At 45.4% G+C, this 21,521-nt stretch overlaps 1 protein-coding gene across 2 annotated transcripts in view; it reads left to right on the top strand.

Moving 5' to 3' along the window:
• The window catches only part of maml3 (mastermind-like transcriptional coactivator 3), a 128,158-nt gene extending 110,755 nt beyond the window's left edge, over positions 1–17,403 (top strand). For both annotated transcript variants that reach the window (XM_030059287.1, XM_030059280.1), the window contains 3 exons: positions 9,101–9,370; positions 12,352–12,427; positions 14,200–17,403. In XM_030059287.1, the coding sequence (XP_029915147.1) occupies positions 9,101–9,370; positions 12,352–12,427; positions 14,200–15,314 (1,461 nt within the window). In that variant the 3' untranslated portion in view covers positions 15,315–17,403. The remainder of the gene's footprint in view (positions 1–9,100; positions 9,371–12,351; positions 12,428–14,199) is intronic.
• The last annotated feature ends 4,118 nt before the right edge of the window (positions 17,404–21,521 follow it).

Raw genomic sequence — 21,521 nt, 5'->3', positions numbered from 1 at the left:
AAATGGATGCTTGGTGGTTAGAGATGCTGCCTCACAACAAGAAGTACCTGGGTTTGAATCCTGGCTCAGGTCCTCCTGTGTGTTGTGGGCCTGCTCCTCTTGTTTTTGGGTGGGTCTCCTCCCACCGCCTGAAGACATGCAGCTCTGGTGAACCAAAGACTCTGAACTGGCCGTAGGTGTGAATGAGAGTGAGAGTGCATTTGTCCTGTTATGGACTGGCAACCTGTCCTGCCTTTGATGCAATGCATGCTGGGAATGTCTCCAGCTCGCCTGCTGCTCTGAGTAGCAATAATTGGATGTAGCAAATGAAAGAATGAATGTGTCAGATGATATGGAAATAAATAGTCTAGCCTATGCCCTTTCTCAGGGCAGCGTGTCTTGGAGTTTAGGTTTCCTCACTGAAAAAGGCAAAAAATCTCCAGGTAAAACAATAATCCTGTAAAAGGCAAAGTAACTTGCACTTGTCATTGTGTTTGGTTGTCTTCATCATGTCACGTCATGTCTCGCTAGCAAAACTGCTTGAATTAAAACAGTCTCCATTAACAAGCTTTGTTTTTGTTTTTGTTTTGCAATAGACTGTTAGGACACACCAAGCTGTACAAATGAAACGGTGCCAGCCGAGGCTAATGCTCAGGTCGCTTTGTGTTGCGTCTTTGCTCTTATTAAAAAGTCCATGAACACATGACACAGACCACAGCTGACAACCAACATCCAGCATCCTCTGTGCCTGCACAAGAGGAAATACTATAGAAATACTAAATACCAAATATAAAAACTGCTGGGTGTTGGCAGGAGTTTATTTGTAATTCAGTAAAAAAAACGAAACTAAAATAGCAGTAGCGCTTTATTTCCATGCTGCCCTGAATCTGTTTGGACGTTTTTGAATGTATCTGTTCAAAAGTTGCAGCTGGCTCTGTTATTGTCAGCCCAGAGGCCTTTGCTTGTGGAAGGTTTCTTTAGCATATCTCCCTCTCTGGCTGGTCAACGTAATAACCACACAACCCTGTTTCCATTTCTCTTCTTGTTGGCTGATTGGCTCAGGCTGAGCAGTCAGTCAGGATGGTCTGTGTCAGGGACAGCCTCCACTGCAGATTCAAAATGCTGAGTCATCAGCTGCTGATGGACACAGACAAGGGTTAACAGTGCAGGACATGGCATCAAAACTTTGAGTTATCATTGGCCACAGACGACCAGCAACACCCTGACAACGGCTCATAGTGACGTGTGGCGTTTTCAGGTTTACCTGTTTAGTTTAGTGTGAACGTGGCCTTAGTCTTGAAGCTAAAGACAGCGACTGTTAAAAAAGCATCGAGTCAATTTGAAGTTATCCAATGTAGTTTGTGCCCTTTGATGGCGCTACAGTGCACACTAGAACAACCAGGTCTCTGTTTTATTTACAAAACATGTTCCTCCAGCAGCCCATAAGCATGGGGACACCATATTGCACACACCATTATAAATATTATAAATAATGCAACTTTCAATATATTATGAAAAAAGGCTTTGCAAATGTCTTTGTAGGTAGTTAATGCATCAGCGTTTGAATTTGAAACCTGAACAAATTCACTTGATTCCTTGATTTTGGTTCATTTTTGGAGTTCTTCCAAAAAAATACCACAAAGTTGCCCACCCAAAAATATGTTTAAAAAAAAAAACACAAGAAAAAAGTGCTATAAAGAAATGCTATAGATTTGCCATAAAAATCACACAAAATTACAAAATTAATCACAAAAAAAAACAGAAAATGGCAGAAAAACAATCAAGCAAACAAATAAAACGAAAATACAAGGAAAATACGTAAAACACGTTTCCAAATACAAGGCTGCCCACAGGCTCCACAGGCTTCAAAGTGTTATTTGACCTCAAGGACACAGTGTTTTGGAGAGAGACAGCGATCTGGAGGGAAACTTGGACGTAAACAAAACCCAAAGTATTTACAAGGAAAAGTCCATTGGGTACCTTTAGACAGCAGAGCAGTCAGAGGCGTCCTCAGGATCTCAGGCTGTGCTCTGCCTCATAGAATTAAACAAAAAGCTGTGAAGTGCAGTTAAGGATGTCCGAAAGGGGCCATGTGTAGTGTTTTAACAAAAATAAATCATCAGGATATTTTATTTTGAGAAATTTTAAGGTATTTGTCAAGAGGGTTGCCAGATGCTACCAGGTTTTTCACCATAAACTGGCTGAATTACTCATGAAATCAGCTGTATTGTTTCATGGTACAAAGGAAAGTTGCTGAAAACTTTTATTTTGTAAGTAATAACTGACTTAGATTCAGCTCCAATATTTTGACCGCTTAGTTTCCACCTCATGTTAGCTTATCTCGCTGGGACCCGTCGTTGCTGTTATCAAGGGCAGTTGCTGGGTTTTATTGTTCTTGCTTTTAAAAATAAACACGCGCTGATGCCAGTGAGCTGTGACAAGTAGCACCATCCTCTCTGCCACAGGAAGCAACCTCACTCGTGGGACATGTGGTCTTAATTTGGGGAAAACGGGTCACACTTTAAACTCGAACAGCTAAATATTAAAACTCATCCGATATCTAACAGGTGGAGTGGAGTAATGCTTCAGCTTGAGACATTATCGTCTCGTTGTTTGGTACCAGGTGAAATCCTAGAGATAGGAGCAACTTTTACCTTGGAGTGGGACCTCCTCTCTCCTTTTCGTGTATTCACTCTATCCCTTCATCCTGCTGTTAATGCTCACTCTTCTTTCTCCTGCACTTTTCTCTCTTCAATTTTGTTTCATTTCTCTCTCCTACCATCTTCCTTTCCCCCACTCTCCTTGCTTCTGTCTCTTGTTCCACTCTTTTCTATTCAGTCTTATTTTTATCTGCGTTTGTGCTTGGCCAATACCAGCTGGCCGGTATCAGCTGGTGGTGTTGGTGACAGTCACAGATAGTAGCAACGCTGCATTACCTCAAAACTATTTGATGAAGTTGTCTCCAGCAGTTAAGTTTAATTTAAACTCGGCTGCAGCACCCTCCCTCCCTCCCTTCCACTCTGCTGTAATCAAACTATTGATTACAATATAAACCTACACGGGAGCATGCCATGTGATTAGTTTCAAAGTATCACAAAATATCACAGCCTTTACCAAAAATTTCACAACTTTCCATAGTAGCTGGTAATAAGTATCAGTAAGTGTTGCTTTGACAGAATGATGGTTTTGGTGCACAGTGGCTGGTGTGTGTCTGTATATGTGTGTGTGTGTATCATCATTTCTGTGAGTGTGCGTGCATGTGCAGGGTAAGATTCAGAAATAGGCCAGTTAGGGTTTAGAGGGGAGAGATGTTAGAGATTAAACAGACCTCTGTGGGGAGCAAGCCTCCTCTCCAGCAGTTTAAATATAACTCTCTCCAGGGAGAAACTGAGTAAGTGTGTGTGTGTGTGTGTGTGTGTGTGTACCTGTGAGAGTGTGTGTTAGAGAAGGGGGCCTGAGTTGTAGACATATTGAAATGTTGGATAAGAATAAACCACTGGCTTCATAGTTTGTGTGTGTGTGCTAAATGAGCAGTCTTCATCTAACAGTCTCAACGGTGAACTGAACACATCCGTTTGCAACTAATGTGAATATGAGGGCCATGAGCTCTCAGCGCTCACACACTGTTTCCCAGCACCCGACGCCCGGTATTTTCACCAGCCGGCATGCGGCATGCTTAGTGCACGTTCAGACAGCGAAGCTACCGACACTGCTGATGTCTGTCCATACGAATATATGAATGAGTTTTATAAACAAATCAGGACTGATTCCAACAGAAAAAAAATCATCTCACCTTTTTGTGCAGATTTTGCCCGCCGGGTCTGAAAATTTTGACAAAATGATGCCCGCTGTGATCCAGCCTTCCAGAATTTGACAAAACATATGGAGTTGAAGCATCCGACCATTCCTGGGAAAATATTTACAAGTGAATGATGGAGAAGGAAGTCATTAATAAAGGGTGGTAGTAAAGTAATGTCTGTCTAGTAGGATGCAGTAATTCATGTGCAGTAATTCATACAGTAATTCATTTATGTTTGGAAGTGGGCAGTGGCAAGTCATTGGGGGCTGGGATGGATGGATGGATGGATGGATGGATGGATGGATGGATGGAGGAGGTTCTCCTGAAAAAGGATAGCTCAGATCAGCTCATTTTGAAAAACAGCAGAAGTGAATGCTTCATTTTTGGGACGGTGAAGTTCATTTAAAATTCAAAATTGTTAACTGAACGTGAACTAGTTCATTTTAATCTGTGTGAAGTGAACTTTGAGCCCGTTTTTGTGAAGGTGTGTGTGTGTTTGTGTGTGTCACTGTGATGTCTTCTTTACCTTTGGCGTTACGGGGATACTTTAATACTGTGAGGTCTGGCTCCGCCATCTGCTCAGGGTTACGGTGTGTGTGTGTGTGTGTGTGTGTGTGCATGCGTGTGCGCACGCGCCTTTGCCTTTGAGGACCAGTCAGCAGGTGCTGCATAATACCTGTGTTTAACTATGTACTTTCACACACATTTGTTTTTTCTTGTGTACAAATTTTGATTACTCTTGGACTGCACATCTGCACATCTAGTTTAGACATGCAGCCAGCTGTCAAATGAAGCGCACATGGACTTAATGGTACATGCTCTACCGGACCGCCCCTTCAGTACTCTGTCGAGAGGAAATACAAATACACTTGCAATGATCAGAAGAGGTCAAAAATCCACATAAAGGAAAAAAGCATCTGTGGTCTGATATTCCAGTGTCAAGCGCTGGAAAGTAGCTTTAGGCAGGTGGATCTGCGCCACAGTTTTGACACGGATGTTGACACAGCCCTGACCAAAGCAGCAGTAAAACCAACAAGAAAAAAAAAAACAACCTATTCACTGAATTTTAGAAAAATAAAACATGTTTGACTGCATACATTCCTTCTGTGTGTGTTGTGGCTGAATTGCAGACTATGCAGAATTCACAAGCCTTGCCACCTGCCAATCCAGATTTTGGGATCTACTAAAATCAGAAACGAGCGAGTAAAATCCAATCTTGGTGCACGCTGACTGTCATGTCATTTGTCTTTAATGCATGAACGAGTGTTTAAGGTGCATTGGAATTACAAGTGAACGTGTCCGTTCATCCGTCCACTCAAAGTGCAAAAAGCAGAATTCAAGAACAAGTCCAGCGCTTCATCTGCATATCCCTCAGATAATCACATGCCTCGAGCCAGAGGGGTCAGACATCACCGATGAGGTCAGAGTGCAAGGTCAACCATGTTCATGCCCAAGGACATTCTGACGTTGATGGCGGCTGGATGTGACCGGGATCAAACTGTTGACCTTGAAGTGACTGGCCGCACGTTAGGGCTCCACCAAAACCCAGCGCCCGCCCACAGCAGCACCACCATCTCTCCAGCTCGCAGCAGGCTGGCTCTGATTGGCAGAGTCAGAAAGTGCAGAAGAAAAACGGGCATAAATGTACCTTAGTTTTGCACTTGTGTGTGTGTTTTTTGCCCTCTGATTGCGACTATAGGCTGTGTGAGGGTCTAATGAAGCATCTGGATGTTTCATCATTTGGCCTGACCATCTCTCCATCCTTCACTCCCTCTTTCCTCTCCCTCTCTTAGTGCCTCTGCTCTCCTCCCCTTCACACGCCCTCCCCTCTTTCGCTCACAGAAGTGGGTGACAGATGTGAGCCACTCTGGAAAGCACACAGACATCCAGCGCTCTGCTGCCAGGCACCACTGCTCTTACAGGCGGTGTGTGTGTGTGTGTGTGTGTGTGTGTGTTTCTGTTTATGCATAAAGTACAGAGCTGCTCTCTTCTGTGCCTCTGTTTTGTGGCTGTGGTATGTTTGCAAGCATGCATTGTGAATTTGTGTGTGTGTGTGTGTGTATCGGAGTGCGCGCACACACACTGAGGCAGCTATTGCCGTTTGCACGTATTTCAGAGCAGAAAATGCAGCCTTTAATCTTGCTGCAGTGTGGCCACCATAGGAGGAGGAGATTTCATCCTGTCTGGAGAGAGCACAGCCATAATAATGTATGCAGATAAACATTTGTGCAGACACAGACAGCACATACACACTGCTTACATATGGATCCATACTATGGTAGGCAAATACTCCGGCTCTGTGGCACATACAAATGAAATGAATGGACAAAGTCTCTCTCTCACCATCTCTCTCTCACCATCTCTCTCACACACACACACATTTCCGTTCACTCCGTATGTAATGTAATCACCTGGGCTCTCCATGCCTCCTAACCCAATAAAGTGTGGTGGACAGCCTCCAGCACACATACACACACACACACTCGCATACAAAAACACACACACTTCTGACAGAACAATTGATGACACATTCACCTCTCCTTTCCGTTTCATCCCTCCCATTCTTTTCTTTTTTTTTTTCCTTTTTTTTTAACTTCCTTCTCCTCGCTGCCTTATCTCTCCTGTCACTGATGTTGGTGGCTTGGCTCTACAGCTTCATACTCCAGTTTGCCGCTTGTATTCCTACTGTCGTTAGCCGCCGAGCATTGAGTCTCATTAGCCGCTGACCCATTTCCGTTGAACAGCACAGAGTTTGGGGACTGACAGGCTGGCCAAGGTGCCAGAATAGAGTGGCAAGGGAGAGAGAGAGAGAGAGAGAGAGTGAGAGAGTGAGGGAGACTTGGATAGATGGGACTGAAAGAGAAAACAGACAGACTTTGGATGCTCTTTGTTACATTATTCAACAGTGCTCACTAGTTAGGACAGAGAGGACAGAGAGAATGGAAGATGGACTGATAAATAGAGAAGGGGGAAGGAGGTCAGAGAAAACACAAGCAAGAGGGTGGGATAAGTAAGTGTGTGTGTGTGTGTGTGTGTCGTAGCACTGATTCGGGTCCGCGCGGCGTTGTGAAGGGTGACCAGGCGCGGCAGCCATTACTGCTCCTCTGAGTGCCATCTGCTCCTCGCCACAGCGACTGTTGCCAGGGTACCTGCTCTCCTCTCCTCCCTCCATCCCACCTTTCACTCCTCCTCCTTTGGCCCTTTTCCTGCTCAGCACCTCCTCGTCTCCTCCTGCTCTCCTCCCAGAACAAGATAGCTGCTCTCCTCTCGTCATCCCCTCATGCCCTGCCTCCTTCCCACTTTTTTTTTTCTCCCCCCGTTTCAGCTCTCACACCTCCCGTCTTTCCTCACACACACCCTTTTCTCTTCCTCTCCATTAATTTCCACTGCTTTCTTATCTTTTCTGTCACTCAGTGAAGTGCTAATAAACCTATAATGCCACCATTGCCATTGCTACAACTGTTATTTCCACCTCTGAAAATAGTAGTAATTCATTTCCTCTCGCATACCTTTCTCCTCTCCCTGTCTTCGTTTTTACTTTGTTTTCTTCCTCTCCTTGCTCCATGGTCTCACCACTGCCACCACCTTTTACGTTCCCTGACTTTCCCTCTCTCCTCTTTCCTCTCCAATCTATCTTTCGTTCGCTCCCTCTTTCCGTTGCAATTGTGCGGACATGACTCAGGGCCCCCTGTCTACAGAGAGAGGAGCGGGAGAAAGGAGGGTGGCTCGGAGTTTGATGGTGATGGGGGGGCTGAGAGAAAGGAAGAAAAGAGGTAGAGAGAGTGGGGGAGCGGGAGAGATCGTAGATCAGAGCCGTCATGATTGAGCCATCTGCTGAGAGGAGGCCAGTGAGACACACATAAGCACACACACACACACACATACACACATGCACCCTTGAAGATCACCACTGGCCCCCACTGGTCGGTACCTGACACTACGCCTCTCTTTTCCCTCCCCGCTCCTCTCTTGCATCGTTTGATTGCCCTGCTGCCATCCGGCATATGCCAACAGGAGAGGAGGCGCGTAGCTCGCAGCATCGATCAGTCTGGTCTGGCTGTCTAGTGAGCGAGTATTAAGCAGCCGATGTGTTTGCTCCACAGGGCTTTTTGTGCTCCAATATAGGAGGTTTATCTCCACCTAACTCCTTTCTAAGAAGAGCAAAGCCTCAGCACGGATTATGTGGCTTTGGCTCTTTCAAAACATATTGAATATAGCGGTGTGTTTCAGGCTCGAGCCACGACTACCATGCACTGCCATGATCCCACTTTTTGTTTCATTCTTGCCCTGCAGTTAAATGTGATTCGTTGTACTCTCTTTCCTTCTGTGTGTGTGTGTGTGTGTGTGTGAGTCTGTGGGTGGGTGTGGGTGTGTGTTTTCACGTGTTTCTGCACATCTTCCAGCGCACGCTCATCCCCTATCAGGCCCAAATCATTTTCTCTCCTCTCAAGCCGCTCCCCTCTCATTGCCAGCTGTCCTAAATGATGCCCACTGTCATCCAGCCTTCCAAGCTTTAATAGATTCGTAAACGCCATCCTCCCATTGGCCAGAGGAGGCCATTTCATCCTATTAGAGATTAGCGTACGGCTGAGTGGAGGAGGAAGTGCTCTTTATATGCTAATGAGGAGATAATGTATGCACCCAGGACCAAGCAGTGCCCCATTGGGAGAAGTCAGGGTGGCCTGTGGAGCAGAATCTGTGGCGGGCCGCTCTTTATCTCTCTTCTGACTCTCGTTCACAGACACCTTGCGTGCCTGTACCAAATATAATGGGTGGCAGCTCAAATGGATTCTGCCTCTTGTGTTTTTTGGGGTTTTTTTTCCCTACATGTGCTGGTAGTGCTCTGCTGGGCTTTCAAACCTTCTCTTGTACCGAACCCCCAAGTTTTACTATTGTTAAGCTGCAGACCGCCATTTGAAGTGATTTTGCTGCATGGACCCTTACACAAACTGATATTTTGCTCTATATTGAGTATTAAATTGTTTAGATGTCATATTTGCACACTGACAAATGTATTTATCATGGTGAGATTAAAACCTAATGTTCAGTTAAACCTTTATGCATTTCAATCCTATTGAATTAATCATGAAATTAAGCTCAAGCCCCTCAGTGACCCCTGGAGCTCCCTGGACTACAGTTTGAAAACCCCGAGACTCTAGATGGCCCATTGCTCCTTTTCCTGACTGCTACACAGACATGATTGGGATTGGCACTTCTGATTGTTCTTGTTTCCTTGTTTAATTGATAAATTAAGTGATTGATTAATTAATTGTTTGACTGATAGCCGCCTGACCAACTGTGTGCTCCTCTGTGTCTGTCCAGGAACAGGGAGTGGTGGGAATGTCCCGGCCGCCCGGCGCTGTCCCACCTCCTCACCCTTCAGGGGGCGTGGCCTCAGGGGTGGGGCCCAATCAGGGGGCAGGTCCCCCTCCAGGCTACCTAGGCAACCAGCAGCAGGCAGCCATGATGAAGCAGATGATGGCGATGGAGCAGGAGAAGAGAGTGCAGCTTCACATGATGGAGCAGCAGAAACAGCAGCTTCTCCGAGAGCAGAGGCAGCAACAGCAGCAACAGCAGCTACTTGCTGAACAGGTGTGTGTGTGTGTGTGTGTGTGTGTGTGTGTTGTGCGTGCGTGCGTGTATGCACACACATCTGTAGCCATGCATGTGTCATATAAAGGAAAAATAAAAGGGCCAGGGACATAACAGTGCTTTTATTTGGCAGTGAAATGGTAATTCTAGTTATTTTCAACCCAGGCTCTACCTGTTTCTTTTTCCTGGTTTCACGATGACTGATTGTGCTCAAAATTTCATCACCTTCAGTGGTGCTGCTGTCCAACAAACACACAGACACACACACACACAGGGCCAAGTAATTTCCAGCAGTTGAATTCAAAAAGCAGTTCAAACATGTTGGACCTGTGTGTCTGTATTGGACAGCAAGGTTTCTGACAACCTGCAGGTAAGTAAAGTATGTGATCTTGAATACAATCAGTCATCACAATGGAAAAATACAGGAAAATAAGGCCCAGTTTTCAAACTTTTTCATGTTCTAGGCTTCCCGGGGTGACTTTCATTAAGCCATGAACCCCTATTTAAAGTTCTTTTGCCCTATGGCCCGTTGCATGAAAAGATAATTTGGTTAATGTTAAGTATTAAACTGTGTAAATGCCATACTTAAACACTGACACTCAAATGTTAAAGTAATCATCCATAATTTTTTGTATCGCAACAGATTCTGATGAATTAAATTATAGTGACATTAAACTATTCCTCATTTTGCTGACGAACCCCTGGAAGCTCCTCAAGGACCCCTGGGTGACCTCACTTTTAAAAACGGGTGCTCATACATAGTAGAGGAGCCCCAAAATCTCCACTACACTTGGAGTGTAACTGTGCTTCCCATGAGTACAACAAATATCGATCGGCTCAACAGAGAAGCCTGGCGTCTCCACCACAGGCACAGCTAAATTCTGCTTCAGTCCATCCACTAACAGGCATCCTGCACTGTGTCTTTTTCTGCACAAAACACCGGGCAACAAGTGACTTCACAAGATTGTCAGTGTTTTTGTTTATGGTGTATTTTCAGATTTTCTCTGCTGTACATTTTGTCAAACATGAGTCTGCTTTCTAGCACACACAAGCGTCGCATGCAACCATGTTGGCAGACTCCTGCGAACACGTCTGCACACGAGGTCCTACGCATGTTCGCAGACGTGCAGACACTCGGCTCTAAATCAGCTATGATTCACTGTCATGCATAAATTATAGTGTGTGTATGTGCGCGTGTGCTTGTGTTCATGCATCCTTGCATATTTTTCTGTGTGCGCTCCAACAAGAGCAGCTCATCCTCTCCACTTCCTTATTGTTGTCTGGTCGCATGTATAATTATCCTCAACCAGCCCCCTCTTCACTACTTCCTTTCATCTCTGCACAGAGTGTGTGTGTGTGTTTGTGCGCGCATGTGTGTTGCCACATGCCACCTGCTGTGATAATGTGGTGTTTTCTTTTTATTTCTCTCTCTGTGGGGGAATCCAGTGTTAAAGAGTTCTGAACCCTGAAGTCACCACCTACTACGTTAGTTTTTAATTGGCTGAGCACGCACGCACACACACACATGCACACTCACAGAAATCCCTTCTGGGATTTTGTGTATGTTGTTAAATGGACATCATACCACCACTTAAATAAACAACACCTTGTGCTATGCAGACATAACAGCACTGAGTAGCCGGGGCAGGTTTTTACCCTGCGTGTCTTTGTGAGAACCTTCAAGGTTCTTCCACGACTCGGTGCTGCTCTGGACTTTGACTGGCAACGCTGTGCTTACAGCAGAGCCACACAGTAGAATCACTGCCCCCTCTGACTTGATATCAGAATACAACACAGGTGTGGTACTGTGTGTGGAGAACAGCATGCAGAAACAGGCATCTTATCTGAACAGCGCCCAATACATGTATCACACCCTGATCAGACTCATCTAATGGAGCAACATGCCACTCATGTCTCATAAGATACTTGGATATGACATATTTAGTTTGTAGGTGGGCCACTCAGTTGGGACATAGAACATCTATGAGTGGGGTTGCACTTACCAACAATATGTAATTTAATTTCTGACAGGAATTAAATATTCCGTTGTTGGTTTTGTAACCCCACTCTTTGGTCATTTAGATATCCAGGGTTGGAATAGTTCATTTTAATATGTATTCCATCACAGATTACTGAATATGTACTTCACAATGTAATCCATGATTTATTCCATTACATTACTCAAAGTCAGCAACTTAATCTAAAAAAGTTAGATTACTTCTAGAATATTGTGTTTTTCATAAATATTAGGACAGCATGTTTCACAAAGTGGGTGCATAAAGTAAAACCAATTTTTAAATCTGTACTTTTGAATTTGTTTTACATTCATTTACAGACCACCTGCAGTTCACTCTCACTAGAGTTTAGCTTAGAGTTTAGTTTACTCTCACTAAATGTCATGAGACCTGATAAGACCTAACCAGAGAGAGGCTGATTCAGTGTTATTGCTATCTTAACGCAAATATGCAACACTGTGATTGTAATATAGCTAGTTAGTGAATCTGTTTTACCATATTCCCAAAAAACAGACGACTCACCTCAAGATATTTTTTGAGGTTTGAAGTAGACTCTTTTGATGCTGAAAGAAATTTGCACTACAGTAGTTCTGTTTTAATAATTTTCTTGCTTGAAAATGTTAGCTGCAGCGTTGGGAGCAAGCATGACTGCAGACGTAATGGGACAATTTCGATGGAGATGGATGTTCCAACAGATTAAACCCCGATGAAAAGATAAAATAACTAAATATTCAATTTTTAAGTAACTTTAATCTGATTGCCCTATTTTAAACTGTAACTGTAACCGATTACAGTTACTCATATTTTGTATTTTATATACGTTATCCTGACCCTGCAGATATCCTATAATCAAACCATCTCCAGAATCTAGGAAGTGTGAAGGGACTTAACAAGGTGGAGAATTAAATCCACCTCAGCTGCACTCTTAACGTGTGTGTGTGTGTGTGTGTGTGTGTGTGTATTCAGCTCCAACAACAGCATCTCCCAAGGCAGATGGGCCAGGGCCAGAGGAATCCATACCCTCAAGTCAATCAGTACCAAGGTAAGATGTCAACACACACACACACACACACATACATGTGAATAAGGACAGGCATATTTATACAGCCTCACATGTGCATAAATGTGAACAGTTCATGAACACAGGAATGGGGGCATGCCAAAAAGCCTTGATAGAATACTAAGCCAGGACCTGACCTAAATACGACCAAGACCACGGTAACAAATCGATTTCTTATAGAGCGATTTATCGTATAGTCATACTCCTATCCCACTGTCACGCACACACACACACACAAACAAACACTGGGCTGGCAACAAGAATGTAGTACAAACACGCACTCACCACTCAGACTCAGATGGTCTTGTAGTCTGCCTAGATGTTTGACTTCAGATTACAGTGTGTGCTCTGCCATATTCAGAGACAGATACAATTAGATATGTAGACACGCAAACACACACACACAAACACACACAGGCACGCAAACATGAATGCAAACAGCACCATCTGACCATCGTCCTCAAACCAATCCATGTCCTCTCTGTCTGTCTCTGTCAGATATATTGGTTGGCACTCAAATACTCCTCTGCCTCTCTTTCTCTCTCTCTCTCTCACTCTCTCTCTCTCTCTCTCTCTCGTTCTCCCTTGCTCCCTCCGGAAAAATATAGAATATTCCTGCTCTGCCTGTTACCACGGCAACCTGTCTGTCCTGGATCCCCCAGAGTTCCGGTGAAGTCAGAGAGATGGATGAGAGGGGGAGCGGGAGGAAGGGAGGGGAGGGGTTTGGCAGCAAGAGGAATAGGTAGATGGTCTGACTGGTAGGTAGCTGGAGAGGTTGGGAAAGAAAGAAACGAGTGGGTGAGAGGATGATGGAGATAAGCAGAGAGAGACGAAGGAAATACAGAGAGAAGGAGGAGGAGAGTCAAGACGGATGCCATTTATAGCCATCAAAGAGTCTGTCTGCAAGTCTCAGAGATAGTGTGGAGAAGAAGAGGAGGCTTCAGCATGAAACTCCAGCATAGAAATACCTGTTAGCTCAGCTGCCTGTAGAAGATTTGTTATCTTACGGCAGCTTTACTCCGGAAAGTCTTTGTGCCTTGGTTTGCAATCAACCCCAGCCTTCACTTTAGATCACCATTCAATGAATTTCAACTCAGGATGCTCATGTTGTTGCTGCCTGCAATCAGAACCTACTCGTTTATATGCACAATGATACATGCTATAGATGCGTGCGCAATAATATACCTTCATATCGTATATTCACCACTAATGTGTGCTGGTGCATTACAGCCACAACTCTGCTCACTCCCCAGTTACTTCAGACTCTCGAGTGTGTGATCCTCTTCGTTCTGACTCTCAGTTACACTTCCAGTGCTAGCTGTGAGGTGAGGGATTAGTGGAATGGTGTCAGAAGTGGGTTTATTAGGGGATTTAGAACCATTTCCACGCTAGCATGCCTCCACAGCCCTGCCACTACCCAGTTCTAATAGAAAAAGGTGGGGAACTAAGATGTTGGCGCTTACCGAGTTTAGTTTAATTTTGGTGTTGTAGGATTTGAACTAAATTGGGAGAGGTACACATGTTGTCCCTGAGCATAAGTCTTTTTCTTAGCATTAACCTACATGATCATTCTTTTTGTGCCATATGGTGACATGGGTGTATACTATACACGTTTACGTAAACTCCAGAGCCCTCTAATATAATTCTCATTCCTTACCATTTTCTCTGTTTGCCACTCTCCCGACTGACCGTCTTCGTCCCCTCTCCTCTATTTTCTCTCATTCTAATTCCTGACCCTCATTCCTCTCTTCCAGGTACTCCTCAGGAGTTGGCGTCCAGGAGCCAGGCTCTGCAGAATATCCGAGCCGCCCGCCTCCTACAGCAGCAGCAGCAGCAGCAGCAGAACCAGCAGCAGCAGATGGTCCAGATGGGTTCTGTTCCAAGCCAGACGGGCGCAGTGGGCCCTCAACCCGACATGGGCCTCCCCTACGGCAGCCAGGGCTCTAACCAGGGTTCCCTGTACAGCCTCAACCCCTCCATGAGCCAAATGATCCACCAGCAACAGCACCAAAGCCAAAGTGTCCAGGCCCCCATGGGTCTTCCACCCCAGCACAACCCAGCCAGTGGGCCGCCCAGGCAAGCAGGTGCAGGCCCAGGGGTTGGGGGTATGCCTGGAGGAACCGGAGGTGGTGGAGCAGGAGGGTATGGAGCACAGGGCATGTTAATGAACTCAATGTCCCAGCAGGCCCTCAAAGGCCCACCCAACGCCAAAGCCCAGGCACAGAGACTGCAAAGCATGCTGGGGGCTGGAGGTGGAGGTGGTGGAATGGGCGGGCCCGGTTGGCCACAGCAGCAGGGACAGAGTCTCCAGGCCATGGGGGGAGGAGTGGGAAGGACTACAGGAGGAGGGGGAGGAGACATGGTGGGGTTCAGCTCCGCCCAGGGCTATGGGATGCAGCCCGGTCAACCCCCACGCATGGCCAAGCAACACTTTCAGGGCCCGGGCCAGGCCATGAGCCAGGGAATGGACCCCAGGGTGGGCAACCCAGCAGCAGGTATGGGCGGCTCAATAATGGGCCCTCACATGGGCGGTCAGCCCAGGACCAACCAACCCCGGCCCATGGTCATGAACCAGGGGATGAACCAGGGGGTGATGGGCCAGGGGATGAGTGCGATGGGGGGCTTTGGGCCAGGCCCTGGTGGGCCAGGAATGGGAGCAGGGGGCGGAGGAGGAGGGCCCTACGGACCAGGGGGAGTTGGGGTTGGGGGTCAGCCACAGGGCTATCAAAGGACAGCCAATCAGGACATGTCATCCTATGGATATGGGGGCGGGCCCTCAGGTGGAGGAGCCTTCGGATTGGGCGATGGCTCAGGGGCGGAGCTGGACTCAAGCGACGGTTGGATGGAGGAGTTTTTCCCCAGCCAATAGCCAACGGGGAAATTGGAGATAATTGTTTTTACTGGATAGACTAAACACAAGTGGGAGAAATGTTCAAACCTGAGAAAATCAAAACATAAAAGACATGACATGGACTGGTGACCGGCATGTTTTTGTTTTGTAAAACATGAGCAAGGTTATAAATGAGTTCTTGTCTTATGATTTGTGTGTGTGCGCGTGTATGTGTTGTGTGTGTGTGTGTGTGTGTGTGTGAGAGAGAGAGAAATCATATCTAGTGCATATTAATGAAAATCCCTTATAGAGATCAAGAGGTGTGTTTCCATTGGTTTCCCTTTTTCTCCGTGAAATGAAATTATACCATTTCTTGTGTTCCAGTGTTTGAAACCAACCTCCTTTTGCACAGTGCTTTGAGACAGCGCTTCAACATGGGCTGATTGAACAGCATGGACTGATGAAAGGGAAGGAGGACTTGTTCTCGAGACAGCCATTTATTTGTGTGTGTGTTTGTGTGTGCCATCCCATTTCTGCAGCGCCACCCGGCTCAGAGCTTCAGATCTCTCAGCTACACGAGGAGCTGAAGGGAGTAGAAAGCACTCTCAATGCTCCCATTTCCTCTCGTAGCCCCCCCCCACCACACACACACACACACACCACAAATCTGTCTCCCTCACTCTCTCACTCTGTTGTGTTCACTTTATCTCTCTCCCTCTCATCTCCCTCTCCTTCCCTCTCTCCTCCCGTCTTTCCCACCCTCTCTCTAGAGACTTGTTCCTTGCTGTCTGTGCTCCTGTCTCTGTTTAAACTGTGAACATCACAACAAAACAAATGCCACACAAGCACACTCTGCCCTCTAGTGCTTTTGCTAGGCAACCAACCTGGGCGCCAATCGCTAGCGTTTCATTTCCTGTGCGTGGCTGTGGATGGTGCATGTGGAGAAAGACAAAGAGAGAGAGAGAGAGAGAGGCAGATGGAGAGAGAGGGAATAGGCAGCTAAAGTGAGCACTTGGACTCGCAGGCTTATGCACACACAGACAGAAAGTGGCGCAAACAAACACACACATATATAAACTAACAAACAGCAGCAGCCAGGGAGGACGGGCATATCTACTTGTCGGAGAGGCAGCTAACAGAGCTAATATTACACGAAACTGTCTCATCTCCTGTCTGCGTTACACAAACCATATCGCAAGCATTACACTAAATAAAGCAAAAGGATCGCTGGGCATTGAATGTATCCAAGCACCACAAGTGACTTCTTTTTCAAGGAAAAAAAAAACAAATGATCAGCCCTGTTTGAAACCCCACCTCTATTGTTACGTCTGTGGCCGTTTTAGCTTTGAAAAAAAAATAATGCTATTAATGTCTTTGTCAACTGAAACAAAAAAATGTTTAGATTAGCCCACTTTTGCGTTTTGTCGTCTGCTTCAAATATGCTTGTCCTCCTGTTGCAGCTCAGCCTTCCCTTCCATTGTGATACAGCTGGTTGTCAAGCACCCCCTAGCCCCTGCTTTACATGGTGGCTTTGTTGTACTGCAGCTACGGATGCCCTCGCTCCGACTAGAGCATAACTGTGCTATACTGTAACACTACTGTGAAGACATACAAGTGGCCCTCTCCCAGCGCTTTACTAGGAAACTGAACCACTGCTAAGCCTTGAATTGCTTTTGTAGACTCTGTGATTTCTGATTTGGACAGGAGGGACCCGGAGAAAAGTGACAGGGGCTTAAAGGGTGATGGGGTTTAGCAGCAGTTAGCATCATACAAATCAGTGCTTCCACTGAAGTCAGTGTTTCCCCATTCCCTGAGCTTACTTTGGGTATAAAGGAAAATATCGCCCTTGGCTTTACCTGAGGCCTGTGGCTTTCAGTCTCACCACCAATTTGAACCTGTTACCACTTGTTGACAGTGTCCATTTGAAGTAGGCTCTCTTTTACCCTTACGGTTGAATAATAAATATATGTTAAATAGGTTTTAATACAGTAGTTGTTGGTAAGATAACACCTTACTTCTCTAACTGTTTTATAATCTTGGTTTAAAAAAAAAAAGATGAAATGAATGAAAGTGTGATTAAGAAGGAATGTGTTTGTGTGTGCTTTACTTTGTAACTCTATTTAGCTCATCAGAATGGAAGTTTGAGAATGATGCTGTAATCAACAAACCAAAAAAGCCTTCTTCTCTGTAAACTAATTCCTTGTCATCAAGCATTTGTTCTCATGGTTGTTGGTGTTGTATAATCCAACCCTTTAAATACAAACTTTAATCGCGCCCATCGTTCTGTAAGCATAGCTGCGTTCGGTAGCACCCCATGAATGAGATTCTTTACTTTTGTTCATGTTTGGGGAATGCAAGCCCTTCGTCTGAGCGCGTGGTGTTCGAAGGTCAAGGGTAAGGTCGTGTTTATCAGCAGACGCTGGTTTAGGGTTGTAGCATCGGCCGTGTCCATCAAAGGAAGATGCTCAAATAAAACCCTACATCAGTGTCTGAGGCTAAGCTGGATAAACAGGAGCTCTTGTATCGATTGAGTCTGTCTGGTGCATGGAACGCTGTGGAGCGGTCACTGCCTCAGTGGCTCCATCGCACGCCTCCAACTCTTCCAAACCAGTCCAGCTCTCCAGACAGGCTCAAACAGGTGACGGGAGCGAATGATGTCGAACCAGGTAGAACAAGGCCTGCGGGAAACATCCGAGGCGGTGCTGCTCCAGCTCGGGGCAGGGAGGATAGAAACACTTCCAGGTCAGTGTTATGGTAGCAGAAGGTCGCAGCCTTTGAGACCTTTTTGTCTTCTTCAAAGTGAGGGCTTGTGATATGCTATGATATCCCTTTGGGAAGAAAAATGAAGCTTCCTCCAAATATCATTATGTACCGGGACCAAGTCAAATGTAGACAACATTTTAACAAAATCGTTGTTGTTGATGTTCTTGTTTTATTTTATTATTATTATTTTTTTTTTTTTACTGGTGCTGACATATATGTGATTATGAGAAAAAGTATATAAAAGATAATGGCTATTTGTAAATATGTTTTTACAGGTTTAAATACATCAGATAATACAGTCTCTACTCTGTAAAGAATTTACTGTTTGTTGGAAAATAGAGAAGTATTTTTATTTCAAGGTTTTTTGGTTTCACTTTTAACCCATCTGAGCTATGCCATTGCACTTCAGACAATGTCTTACTACTAATTTGTATTGTAAACCTCCTCTTTTTTGAAATTTTTTTCATTTGTTTTTCTAGTTTGAGATTTGACTCTGTTCTTAAGCAGTGCTTATTTCTTTTTATCCTGTACAGAATTCTGAAATGTTAACAAAAGAGAATTACAAAAAACTTTTTTTTTTCCAAAAAGATACAATAAAGAGAGAATGTTCTCGCTGATCATATTAAATTAAAGTTTTAATTGTTCATTGGTTCATTTGTGAGCGCACCAGACAGTAGACCACAGCATTGTGTGTGTGTGCACATACGACAACGTAAATACTTTGACACGCTGTAATTTCACTTCATTTCAGCGTCGCGTTACTGACAGGGATAAATGCACACACATTCATATAGCAGCTCCGAGCAGAGTGACTAACTGCCTCAGTAATGTTTTGTCTAACAGACTTCATTTGCATAATTAAACTTGCATATGCTAAAGAGCAGAGCCTTAATTCTGTCTGGCAGTAATAGCAACTATGAATCATGTCACCCTGTTGGTGTCGGGAGAGAGAGAGACCACACTCCGGGTGACGGCCTTCTTTTAAATTAATCTTTCCACTGCCCATCCCTTTCAAACTCACTTCTCTTCACCCTTGTTTAGCCCCGCCCCTTTCCTTCCTCACAATCATCTTTCTTCCTCACTGAGGCCACCTTCCAATGCCTCTCTTTCTAGCTTTCTCCTCTCCTCACTCCCCCCTCCATCCCTGCTACATTTCCCCCTCTGCTAACCCTCCTCTCCCTGGCTGCCTTGTTTCTGCGCCAGTCGCTACAACTCATAACCCCCCCCCAAACGCATCTGCACACACACACACACACACACACACACACACACACATATACACGGTCTTGCTCTCCCATCTGACATTGATAAATGGAGACTTACAGAGATGACAACATCATTACTCATGTTCAGTAGCGACACCACCTAGGACAGAGAAAAACGCGAGGAAGGGAGAGGATGAAGGACAGGAGGGGAGGAGGAGGATGGGGGTGTGGAGGGGCAGCCGGAGGTAGCAAGAGGATGGTGTAGGCTGTGAGGCATATTGTTGACTACAATCCACCCCCAGATCCGCGCCTTAACATCTCGGGAGAGTAAGCTGTTGAGGTGTTCATTACCGCTGTGGAAATAGAGCAACTGTTGACAAACTGGGAATCTGGAAGACGGAAATTGTGACTTGGTGGCTTTGACAAATCAAAGGGAATGCAACAAAACAAATCCCGATGATAGCACAGATTTACAACAGATGATGGTGAAGTCAGTTCTTTCAGTTTGCGCGTGGTGGGAAAGGCTGTTTTAAATCATTTTAGGAGTGTGTTAGGGAGGTGACAGATACAGGGCTCGACGCAGGCCGTAAACACATACAAACACACTCAACTGTGTCTGTGTCTCTCTTGCTGCTTGGCAATCAGCAGTTAGTCAGCAGCCCAGCCAGTTATCCAGCCAGAAGTCCATGTTAATGACAGCCAGTCCCTTCCTGTAGTGAAGCGCTAACAGACACACACCATCAGCCTTGCACACACACACAGACACACACACACACACACTAGAGGCGCCGTTATGGGCTCTAATCAGAACGACAAATGACGTGTCACAAAGAGTGGGAGATGAGTTAGAGGAATCACTCACTCTCTCTTTCTCTGGAAGTAATAAGGTGAAGAAATATAGCAAGAGAAATGTGGAGTGGATACGGGGGGAGGAGAAGAAGAAAGAGGGAGCAAGAGATGGAAAAGAGTGGAGAGTGCGAGAGAGAGAGGAGAGAGAAAAGTGTGTGTGCGCGATGTCAAGTTGATGAATGTGGTAGCAGCAGCCATTGTGGTGATGGAGGAGTAGGGGGCCACCAGATAACGGCAGAGCAAGGCCCAAGCTGTCTCACACTGTGAATAAAATTTCCTCTCTCTCTCTCTCTTGCTCTCTCTCTCTCGCACACACACACAGTTTTCTAATTATCTCAGAATGACTTTATCTCCTGGTTTCATTGAGTTATTTAAATGGAAAATATCTGTGACAGTGCAGTGGATAAGATGCTACCCCTGCTTGCCTACGATAACCAGGGCGGGTGACATGTCTACATACTGTATACGCATTCACACACACACACTTAGGAGGAGGAGTGCCCACTTTCCCTCAAAAGACAAACAAAACTATTTGCAGGATTACAAATGACAGGGAACAACATGTCATGCTGTGTGCAGTGATGTGGTTTCACTTTTTCTGTTGATGTGGCGCACTCTAGTGGCCATTTCTGAAACACACCTCTTAGGTCCCTTGGTAACAGCCCACCTGCCTCCCCCTTTTTCACACTTTGTGTCAGTCAGTCAGACTTCAGCCCTGTTTCCACCACAAGAACTGTCCCCAGGGATTGGGAACCTTTTCAACAACTGGGAACAGGGTCTAAATTAAGTTCCAGGGACATTTTTTACCCCCCAAAAAGTCTTTGCTTGAGGGTTAAAACAGTTTTCACCTGCAGGAACTTTCCCCAGGGACGAGGAACCTTTTGAGGAACTGTCTGGATTTCAACCAGGGGAAACAGGGTCTGAATTTAGTTGCAGGGACATTTTTATCACACAAGTGGGATAAGAGGCCAGGAACTTTAGGGGACGGGCTTGTAAGGATGATGGTTGCTGATTGGTCAAACACACAGCGTGGCTGCTTCAGCTTCTGCACCTTCATTTATAAAACAAGGAGGTACTCTAGTATGAATTTAGGACCAGTTTAGCACGAGAGGACATTTCTCTTTGTTTGATACCATTAAAAATGAAGAGAGGCTTTGTAGCTGACTTCCTTTTTTTTTTTTTTAAGAGAGAGATAGACAATGTGATCCAGCTGAGAGCACTGGTGAGCCAGAGAGAGAGGGAGTGCTGTGCATGAGAAAGCCAGTGAATGAGACATAAAATGTTGTTTTATAATTGTTTCATGGCAGTTGTGGTCTAAAGCACAAATAAATAACCATCAAACACTCAACGGATGATTTATTGTGGAGACAGACTGCCTCTCCCTTACAATCCTAAACTCATCAATTTTGTCCATTCACTAAAACACCCC

The sequence above is a fragment of the Myripristis murdjan genome, chromosome 1 (assembly GCF_902150065.1).
Source record: "Myripristis murdjan chromosome 1, fMyrMur1.1, whole genome shotgun sequence".
Lineage (NCBI taxonomy): Eukaryota > Metazoa > Chordata > Actinopteri > Holocentriformes > Holocentridae > Myripristis > Myripristis murdjan.
This window is presented reverse-complemented; position numbering and strand designations above follow the sequence as displayed.